Source organism: Thalia democratica, chromosome 6 (assembly GCF_965202585.1).
Source record: "Thalia democratica chromosome 6, ktThaDemo2.hap1.1, whole genome shotgun sequence".
Classification (NCBI taxonomy): Eukaryota; Metazoa; Chordata; class Thaliacea; order Salpida; family Salpidae; genus Thalia; species Thalia democratica.
In genome coordinates, this window is record NC_139170.1 from 1,034,213 (window position 1) to 1,045,804 (window position 11,592).

Consider the following 11,592-nt stretch of genomic DNA (forward strand, 5'->3'; position numbering starts at 1 on the left):
TACTTACCTTAAACTTTATTCACATTTGAAGAATGCTTATAAAAATCAATCATGAATAAATTACCATTCTGTACACAGACAATTATTTTAAACATTTCTACATTTTAAATAAGTAGTTTAGCATTGTAGAATTATGTAGCTCATTTTTATAATTCAATAAAGTTTTAAATCAAACTTTTGTTAATTTTTAAAATGTAACTACATTACCCATATACTGAATATGAAGTATATCACGCAAGGTTTTTATATCGTATTATAAGACTTTTAATTATTTAGTTAAAACTTTAAATAAAAGACAAATTTCTGATTAAGAAGTGAAATTTTATTGACAATAAAATTAGAAAGAATACATCAAATCGGCCATAATAGAGTGAAATTATACAGTGAAAAAAATTGAAACTTTAATCAAATATTAATGTCTATATTAAACTGCTACTTTATCAAAAATAGATGTTGAAAATATAGAAAAATATAACTTTAAATCATTGTTATTTAGAAAAAACTGCAACTTGAATTTTAAAGGTATTTTTATTGAAAATAACATCACAAAAAATGTTAGTTTTGCAAAGCAAAATAGAAAAAGAAAGCATTATTCAAAAATCACTTGAAAAAAGTCTTTATTCAATATGAAATTGTTTTTTATTTTCATAAAGATCAGAGCTTGTACAAAAGTTTTAGAAAAAGTAACACACTCTTTTTTATTTTTTAAAAACATTTTATTTTTATTAAAAAAGGCACAAAAAACACAAAATATTAGAAACATTTAAACCTTTTTTATTATTTTTTAACTTTTATAACAAAATATCATAGAGATAATCTTTTATGACCTCATTTAGAAATGACAATTTAAAACTTTACCAATGAAGGATATGTCTACAAAAAAAAGGATTTAATTAAACAGAAAGACATTATAAAAATGATCATGTAATCCAAATCAGACTTCTCTTTTAATAAAAAATAGAAAAACGAGTTAGTGTTGAAAGAATACAAAAAAGTTTACAAATCAAAAAACAAAAAGTTTATATGCGACTTAAACTTTATAACATAAGGAGAAAAGTTTTTTTAAAGTTTACTCAACAGGACAGAAATTAATAAAATATGTTTCAAATTTAAGGTAGTTATAAAATAAGTAAACTCATATATTTGCAATCAGTAAAACTTACAAAAATAATGTCATCACAACAACTTGCCCACAAAAAATCAATTATGACATCATAGTATCATTATGAAATCATAGTAGTCATATCAGGGTGGTAACTTGTGTATGTCTACAAAACAAAAATACTTTTTATTAACTTTGATTAAAGCAACCCTTTAATCAATAAGATATGGACAAAAACAAAGCTTTATAAAATTAAAGTTCTTAAAACTTTCTATTCATCTTTTTCTTTTGTAATATCAGGCCAGGTTATATCAACATCAGAATTATAAAAAATCAAGTATTATTGAAAATTACAAGTTTTGGACATAATCCACATCATACAACTTATTATGACGTCATTAAGCATATTATGATGTCACAATCTACTTATTAGATTGAGCCCTCCTTCTTTGCCTCCTCAAATCCTGATTTCTGGTCAGGTACTTTGATGCTAGGTTCCTGGGACCCTGAGACTGGAACTGGTATCCGAATTTCAGCAGGGTCTTGTTCTCCTTCAGTATTTCGCAAACATCATGTTCAAACTTCGATCCAAGTCTGTAGTTTTTAAATTAAATAAATTTTATTTGTTATAAAATCTATTCTGAAATTTTGTTGCTACTTTATAATTTATTTTAGTAGAAAGTTTTATAAAAAGCAGTGGTAGGCAAATATGTGTCCCACGATAACTTGAAAATATACTTTTAGAAATCAATAAAAAATAATATACATGTTTCATGTATATTTTACTGTATTTTATTATTTATTAGACAGCTCTTGGTTTGAAAGTTAACATTTTTCGTCATCTTTTACATAACATTTATCATAAAAGCCCTTAGTAAAAGACAAATCACTATAGACATCATTGATAATTACAATTATCGTAGCTTTATAAAAACTAATTAGGTCCAACCCTGTTATACACAGCATCTAATTTAATTTCTATTCAGTAAACAAAACTAATTCAGTACAAAACACTTAATTTGTTGTCATATGAATGAATTTCAAGTATATTAAGTGATACTTGAAACTTTTCGTTATAATTTCGAGTTTTAAACAAAAGTTTTAATTTTTGATGTGGTTTCAATTAATATTACATCAAACAATAAGATTATTTTAAGTGCGCAATACTTTTAATTCTTTTCAAAAAATTACTCTTTAGAAAGTACAAAAACTTTACAACTTTTTTATTGTTAAACTAAAATGAAATGTAATGAGTCTATGAAGACAAATAACTTACAAGCAATTAAAAACCAATTAAACTTTAAAAAGCAATTACTTTCCAATTTCAATACATTAAAAATGACTTTAAATGTTATTTTAAATTGTCTTTAGTATCAAATATCTAGTTTAAAAAAATATTTTGATTCAAAATTTTTAAGGCAACTTTTTACAAATTTTTACATACGCTTTTATTTAAAAGATTAAAGTTTGAAATGTAAGTCAGTTTTTATACAACATAAACATTTTTATCGATCTTTGAGATATAATCAGTTTTATAAAAGATTCTTATACAAATGTATAATGAAAATTTTCATGACTCATTTCCTTAAATTTAAAAAACTTTACTAAACTTATCTCCTCCTAAGATTCAAATCAATTTACTTCAAACTTTCAGAAAACGCTTTTTGCAATATTAAACACAATTTGCTTGTAAGAAACAATTTCAAAAAATAAAGAAAACAAGAACATTTTTAGAAAAAACCAAAGAAAAATGTAAAATTTTGTTGATTATTTTGGTTTAAAAAACTTTTATTAAAAATTCTTAAATTTCTTACTTACAAACTGTTTATTTTCAAGAAAAACTAGAATGATTAAGTATGAAAAGGATTGATTGATCAAAAGTTGTAGTAGAAAATATATTTTTAGTATTACAGTTTTATGTTGCCTTTTTTGTTTTCGCCTTCTTATATAACCTATTTAACTCTCAAAAATTGATCGCTTATATCTTTAAAGTTATTTAAACTTTAACAAAAACGAAACAACTAAAATAAACAAAACATATACCTGCTACGTTGGTTATCAACTCTAAGTTGTTCGAGGGAACAATTCTCTTTCAGAGATTCAACAATCAAATAAACACCATCATTGCTAATGAAGTTTGACTCAACATTCAGAATTTTCAATGAAATATTGTCAAGAAGCATCTCTGTTTTGAAATATTACTTTAATTTGAAACTAGTTTACTTATCATTTGGAAAGGTTTTAATATCCAAAATTAATAGCTCTAAAAGGTTATTTTTATTTATGATACTTTCAGTTCAAAGGTTTTATATAGATATTTTACAGGGGTGAAATATGTTAAATCTAATAGTTTTTAATTTTTTTTTAAATTAACTTTTATCATTATATATTAAAAAAAACAAAATAACCTGCGATAGCCTTGGCAACTTTATCATTGCTTCTTGTGTTAGCAATTGACCAGCTTTTGACATGAGTATTAGTCTTGAGAGCTTCACAGTAGTCAAGTAGAATGTGAATTGGTACATTCTTGATGTTGTTCATATTAACTTCAGTCAATTCTGCATCATTGTCTATAAAACAAAAAAATAATAAATGTTGATGTTGTTCATATTAACTTAATTAACTCTGCATCATTTTTTGTTGAGAAACATTTTTTATTATATATTAAGTATTAAATACTTTTAACTTTCTCCAGCTATTTTAGATTACACAACGAATTAAGTCTAAGATAAATACTTTTCACTTTAACTTTAATGTTATTTGAGTAGGTAGTAAATAAAGGAATCAAATTTTTTTTAACTTTTTGTAGCTTTTATGGAACTAATAAGTATAATAGTAATATATTTTTATTGATAAACTTATACAAATCAAAAAGAAAATGCTTAACTACTTTAAGCTGTTATGGGTCTATATTTTTTTTTTCAAACTTTCTACAGATAAAACAAACTTTTAACCTTGTTTATTATTATTAAACTAATACGTGAAAATTAATTGATTATTATAAGAAACAAACTTTTAACTTTCTCCAATGTATCTTCAACATCAGTCGGATTAGGTGGTTCATTAGCAGTAGTGGTTACAAGTTCACACTTTGTAGTTGAAGACATCGAGCTCTTGTTGACAATTTTCTCATTTGATGTGTAACTAACGTTGTACTGATCGTTGCGAACCAATGAGTGCATTCCTGGTGAGAGTAATGTATTGGATAAATTTTATTTGTATCTCTGACAAACAATAGATACATGTTTTGTGATTTTTGTCTAATGGATGCACGTTTTTTCTCACATTTAAAAAATCTAAGTACATTCATTGGCTCAGAGTTAAATGTTTAGACAGATCTTTTTCAACAAACCCTGTTCTGAACATTACAAACCAATAAATGTATTACTAGCAAGAATTTATCAAGTAAGGATTTTATTTGCAATAATCTATATAATTATCAAACAACACTGTGTGTAAATTCATTTTAAGAACTTATGCACTTTTGATGAGAATAATATGATATTGTATGAAAATTTTAAATATTATAAATTTAACAACAAAATGTTTTTTTCTGCCAGTTGATGCAGTTTTTCCCTGACTTTAAAAGTTCATTTTATTGGCTTGGGTTATAACTCTATCAAACGAAAGTTGGGAACTTAATAAAATTTTTTGTAATTTAAACTGCCAAAAGACCTTTTTTTAATAACAATAATTCTAAAGCATTGAAATTTGAAACTTATTTTAAAAAATTATTAAAACTCCTTTTAAATAGATTTATGCGAATTGTATATTTTATTCGCGACCGGTTTTGGTGGCAAGAGATTGCGCCCTTTCAAGCAAAAATAAAATATGAAACTGCATATAACAATGTTAGTTAATAATTAAATTGAGCATTATTTTTTAGTTAAGGCAAATAACTATAAAACTCCTTTTATAAACTGTTATATCATAAAGATGGAGATGCAATCAAAACTGAATATAACTAAAATGAAGTTATTATTATTTAAATAAACTTTCAATAGTAATCTTTAATAGTCTCTAATTAATGTATAATTTGTCTTCCAATAACAACCTTTTGCAAATATTCTAAAATTCTAAAACCATGAAAATATATTTATACAGTAACTGCTAGAAGGCTTTTTTTCTTCTTTTGATTTGTTTGTTGTCAGAAATAAGCACATATTAATTTTAACTTAGTTAATTACTGTATGTACTTAAATACACATTAAATATAGATTAATTAAATCTAGATATATCAATTTGGCACTAACTGCTTAAAACTTATATAAGATTTATATTGACTGAATATTTATAAAGCCTAATTGTGTACATGTTCACATGAAAACATATGTGTTAATTTTATTGGCTATATACATTTATAATTGATTATATTGCACAATTAGGCTTTATAAGTATACAGTATTCATTAAAAAAAGTTTGCAATTTATTTTCTATTTTTAATCACAAAACAAACCCAATATAGCAGCTATATCAGTAAGTTCTCCATCTGAAGCATTGTTGATGCATTCCTCCAGCTCCGGATCCAGATTCGCAAGATTGTTTGGATCATCGAGGGGATTTTCCTAAATTAAAAAAAAAAATAAGTACTAGGAGTCTTTGGTGAAATTTAAATACATCTACGTTATAAATATTTTAAGTTGAAATATTTTTGCAACATAGAAACTTTGACAAACCTTTAAACTTATTTTAATACGAGTAATCATAACTGATGATCCCTACAGGGTGAAACATTGTGTTGTAGAAAAAACTATTCTAAATATTAAAATCTTGGTGGATCTCACCCTTGTGGAAAATGCTTATTGTGCAACCGAGGGGGAGTAGGCGGAATGGTGAAAAAAACTAACTTAATAAAATCAAAAAGTGGTAAAACAATTGAATTAAAAAAGAATTTGAATTGCAAAAATTTTGGGATTTATGCGGCAAAGTGCAATATCTGTGGTGAGCACTATGTGGGACAGACAATTACGTCTTTTTCCCAAAGATGGTGCTCTCACAGACATAACTGGAAGAACATGACCACCAGCGAGACAAATGATCGAGCTGCACTCAAACTTCACTACGCCAACAAGCATCCAACATCGAACAAAACCTTTGAAGAAGCATATTCAATCACTTTTACAGACTCAACAAGCAACCATACGAACTTAGATTATTTAGAGAGTAAATGGGTTAATTTATTACAAGCAAGTATAAACATAAACAAAACAATACTGCCTTTTTATAGATAATAGAAAACTTATAAAATCAATAATTTTACAGTAATCGGTTTTTAATAAGATAGTTTCACAAAAAATATTTTTTTGTTTCACAATAGTTTTTAACCGTTTGTTTATTTGATAAAATGTTTACCTTAAAAAACAATATATTAGAAAAAATAATTTGCTGCTGAAACAAGTTAATTTAATTCTTTATATATTTTTTGTATTATTATCTTATTTAGATTTAAGTTTCGTTTCAAAATAGTTATTTTTATTCAGGGATTAAACTATTTCTTTTAAGATAAAAAGTTTGTAAGATACAGCTTGTTATTAATAAAAGTTTTTATAATTACTTTAAGTATTGTTTGGGAAAAGTTTTTATTCTTATTTGTATTTCGCCGATAGCAGTAACTATTTATTAACAATAACTAACATCAAACAGTTCCTTACTAAGATAGTTTTAATTTAGTTTAAAGTTTATATTGGTAAAGTGTTTGTTTTTATATTCATTTCATTTGGATTTACTTTCACTTACAAAAATACTATTACAATGTAAAAATCGCCTAGCTTTTAAAATTTTAGTTTTATAGACAGTTTTGAACTACTACGTCATAATATATATTTTAACTTTTATTTATTTTTTTGTTGCATGAATGTGTTTAGTTCTACTAGTTTTAAATTTTCACTGATGAAGGACGGTTGTCCGAAATTAATTTGAAGAAAACGTGCAATAAACTGGTAGATTTTTAAACCATCGTTAATTTATTTTTTGTATTAAAATCTAATCAGGGTTGCCACTCTTTGAGCCAAAAAATCTTCCCTGAGTGACCAAAAATTTCCCTGAGTAACCTTAAATTTCCCTGAGTTTCCCTGAGTATTTTTCAAATCTTAAAAAAAAAAAAAATTCAATTCTAACACAAACTATTAATACCTCACTCTCATTTTTCTTCTTTAATAATAAAAGGAAGGTTGTATGTGTATGCTTCTGCATTAAATTTATGAAAAAAACTGTTTTCAAAAACTCAATTTTAAAAGGTTTAAACCAATTAAAAATTAAAAACTAAATTTTTGCACAACTTTGTGTAAACTTGTTAGTTAACTTTCTACATAAAAGAATAAAGTTTAATTTGTTTGACATTTTAATTGACAAAATTTAAGGCCATAGGGGGGGTCCACTTTGTTTTTTACAACTTGATCTTATTTTGTAGAATTTAATCTGAGCTATCAGACACTTTCAACCGCTTAAAAAAACTCAAAGTTACTTTTGAGATATAAGCGATCAAAGAAAGGGCGTTCAATAGGTTCCTTATGGAAGGCGAAAACTAAAAATGCGAAAAAAGACTATTTCACTAAAAATCTATCTCCTCCTTCATTTTTTGAGTAATCTTTCTCAAATTTTTACAGAATGTGTATCATTAAACTTTAAAGAGATCTATTGTAGGATTTTTTTTAATTTTGAGTAAAAAAAATTATTGTCAAAAAACTACCCTTTTTTTCAGTTTTTTGTAGATAAAATTTTTATTTTTCAAAATTTCAAAAATTCCAACATTCAGATTCTTCAAAATATTAAAAGGAACAATTCCTGAAAATTTAAAGTCTTTAGGTCAAAAAATGAAGGAGGAGATAGATTTTTAGTGAGTTTTAAAAATTCCGATAAAATTGACTCCGAAAAATTTGCGGTCCATACGTTTGTATCGGAAACTTTTTACAAAAAATAAAATATCTCAAAAGTTAAATGATATTTTTAAATTCTATAAAAACAGGCTTGTAGTTTGTATTTAAAGCTTTCATATAAATGCCAAAATTATTTTTTGTAAAAAAAAAAGTCGGATCCCCCTATGGCCTTAATTATACTATAATAATAATTTCACATGAAGAACTCACTTAAATGCATACATAATAACTTCATTATGACTTGTATGTCTTTCCTAGCAACTGTTCTGAATGCAGTAAATAAAACTTAAAAGCTTAACATTATTGTAAAAAAAAAACCTGCAAAAAGAAAGTTTAAAGAAATAGCTAAAGAAATATCTCATATCAAAGTACAACTTAATACCTAACAACTGATACAAAATAATCTAAAATTAAATTTTTTTTTATGTCTTTTAGATGTTCATACACAATCTATTTTAAATAACTGAAAACATAATTTTGATTTTAAAACAACTTCACATTACCTAATAAAAAAATCTTAATACTGCTTTTTCAAGTATGCAATTTCTAAATCAATAGTTTTAATTTTATTTTCAAGTTTATTTGCGTTGTCCTTAGCAGCTATTCCTCTTGCTAATAATTCTTTCATTGCTTCTAAATCAGACTGTTTGTTGGCATCTGCAGTATATTTGTCATAGTCTTCATTCAAACATTTGAGTTGCTTTGTAAGTTTACTTTTTTGTTCTCCTAACTTGCTCAAAGCATCACCTTTATTTGGAACATTTTTAGCAAAGCGCTGTTGCTCAAAATATGCCAAATATTGGGCCCTAGAACATTTTACAAATTTCAACAATTCAGAACTTAGTTCAACTGTGCTTGGTTCTAGACTGTTTGCATATAGATGATCTTTGATCATTCTTTGGGACCTTATTGTCATCTCTCCCATATTAGTTGATATTACTTCCTTATTTAAGCTAAAGCCCCGTTCAACACTTGCATGGCCATTGTGAAGCTCAGAAACAGCCTCAAGGACTCTTGTTAAATCTTTATACTTGCTTGGGATATCGAGTGTGTCAATAGTTAACAACAACTTTCATTTCTCTAAACTGTTTGATTTTACTTAAGTAAATATAAATCTAAAACTTAAAAAAACTACAATGTTAAAACTAAGAATATTGAAGAACTAGCCGCAAGGCTAAAAAATTCTAAATAACCACTTAAATAATAAAAATTACTACTTTTGAACAAAATATTGAAACTGGATTAACTAAACCTCATTCTAGATCTAGAAAAAAATTTCCCTGAAATTTAGAGAAAAAATCAAAACTTCCCTGAGTTAAAAGAAAAATGCCAAAATTCCCTGAGTTTCCCTGAGATTCCCTGAGATTTTCTACAGTTTGAAAATTCCCTGAGATTCCCTGAGTTCCCTGAGTGTGTGGCAACCCTGTCTAATAATAAAACTTAATAGAAAAATATATTACTATGTAGAATACCAATAATTGTAAAGCTGAGCTACTTTTCAATTACAAATAAATGTCATATAGATTATACTTTAGATTTACTTATTTAAAACAAATAAAACCAAAAACTCACATCCAAGCTACCCTGCCATATTTTTCCCCTCTTAACACCAGGAGTGAAGGGAACAATATCTTCAACATCATCCAACTTCTTAGCTTCATCCTCAATATAATTGAGTAATTGATCTCTGTCAAGTGGGCCAGTTGCTTCCTTGTCCGTGTGGTTGCTCTGTAAAATAGAAATTACTTTTATTATATGATTCATGTCTGTAAAAAACATTTAAAAAATTTAAAAAAGTTCTAATGAAATTCAATGTGTTGCAAGTCAAGTGAACTTCCATAATAAATTAAAATTCAGTTTATAATTATAATTTAAACTTAAAATAATCATTGTGAAATTGTAATAAGTCATTAATGAATAATAACGAATTGAAAATTATTTATAAAAATAAACAAACTTATCTGAAAAAACAAACTTTAATTTTTTTGTTAATACTCTAACAAATTAAACTTTTAAAAGTTACTTATTTTTAGCATGTTAAGGTTATTTAAAAATTATACAATAATTTGAAATACTTATTATTGATGTTAATGAAGATTACAGGTGTATATTTACAAATAATAACGTAAGGCCATAGGGAGTAAATATCCTTATTTTACAACTTGATACTATTTTTTAGAGTTTTAACGCTAATTAACATTACTGACTATACTACTAAAGTTTTAACTATTTTACAAGTTGCATTTCAAAACTTTTCAATATTGAAACTGTTTTTTAGATATAGCTAGTTAAAGTAAGAGAGTACAATGGGTTTCATATATGGAACTTATAGATACTTTAAAATATATCTCCTCCATTGTTTGACTTAAATACTTCAAAGTTTTAAAAAATGCTCTTTGGATTATTTAGAAAAATCTGTCAAAAATTTATTTTTAATTTTAATAAGTTTTTTTTTTCCAATAAACACAAAATAACTTTTATCATAGATTTTAAGGTTTGCCAACCCTTTGGCATTTTCAAAAATAAACAAAAAAAATTGTAACTTGTCATAGATTGAAAGTTTTCCAATCCCTTAGAGTTTTACATTAAAAACAAACTTGTCTTAGGCCAGCTGGCAAGAGTTGATTATCAGGATCGATGTCTTGCATGTGGATCTTCAGTTGATTGAGATCATGCTCACTGAGTTGATCAAGAATCTCATCTTCATCTAGAGCAAGATACTTGCTCCGTTCCTGCTCCAAAATCTCTGCTACACTACTCATAATTACTCATAAAATTTCTGTAAAGTAATTTATTTGTTTTGTTACACTGCTCAATGCTCATACTTGTTATAAAATTTTTTAATTTAACTTGTTTATTTTTAAGTTACTCATAGTTTTACATAAAATATCTGAAATCGTAATTAGTATTTTTGTTTATATTTAAGCTACTACACTAATCATGCTTACTAGCTCATATATTATAATATCTGAAATATTCAAATGTTGTCTAATGTTTCTAAGCATATGATCTTGAAAACAAAGTTATCTCTAAAACCTCTGTTACATATTCAAGATTATAATGTAATAAATCAAAAACAAATAAACTATTTTTGTGCTGTTATACTACTTAAACATATCTATTACATTTTTGTTCCAAGTAACTTTTTATTGTAGACCACTCAAATACTACTTGTGGTATAAAAAATTATATTTGTAAATCAAATTTTGTTTTGCATATTTTTCGAATTTTTACAATTTTGTCTAAAAATATAAAATACCAAAATGATGAATGAAAAAAAAAGGAAATATTTACAATGCAGTTATTAAACTTATAAATTAATTATGGAAATAAGATAAAACTTGAGACATCTAGGTCATTAGTAATAAAAATTATAAAAAATTGGCCTTAAGCCAAAACATGTAAAACTGGATTAATTTACAAGAAAATTAAGCCATACTTACAATATAAGTTTTTAGAATTCATAAAACATATTTATTTTCAAGGATAAATTGATGTTAAACTTCACATTAGTAAACTAAGCCTAGTACTGTTTGTAATATAACTCAAATTAATCCAAACTTTCCTTTAACAATTTTACTGAAACATCATTTTGAAAAATTTTATACAACTTTA

General features: G+C 25.4%; 1 protein-coding gene across 1 annotated transcript; it reads right to left on the minus strand.

Annotated features, from left to right (window-relative positions):
- Positions 1–307: 307 nt before the first annotated feature.
- On the minus strand, positions 308–10,752 carry LOC145837768 (tropomodulin-1-like). The gene is made up of 7 exons (XM_082945211.1): positions 10,575–10,752; positions 9,550–9,705; positions 5,559–5,667; positions 4,116–4,286; positions 3,511–3,672; positions 3,146–3,287; positions 308–1,696 (listed from the first exon to the last, which is right to left on the minus strand). Exons 1-7 carry the CDS (start codon positions 10,737–10,739, stop codon positions 1,525–1,527), a joined length of 1,077 nt encoding a protein of 358 aa, XP_082801337.1. The 5' UTR covers positions 10,740–10,752; the 3' UTR covers positions 308–1,524.
- Between the last annotated feature and the right edge of the window lie 840 nt (positions 10,753–11,592).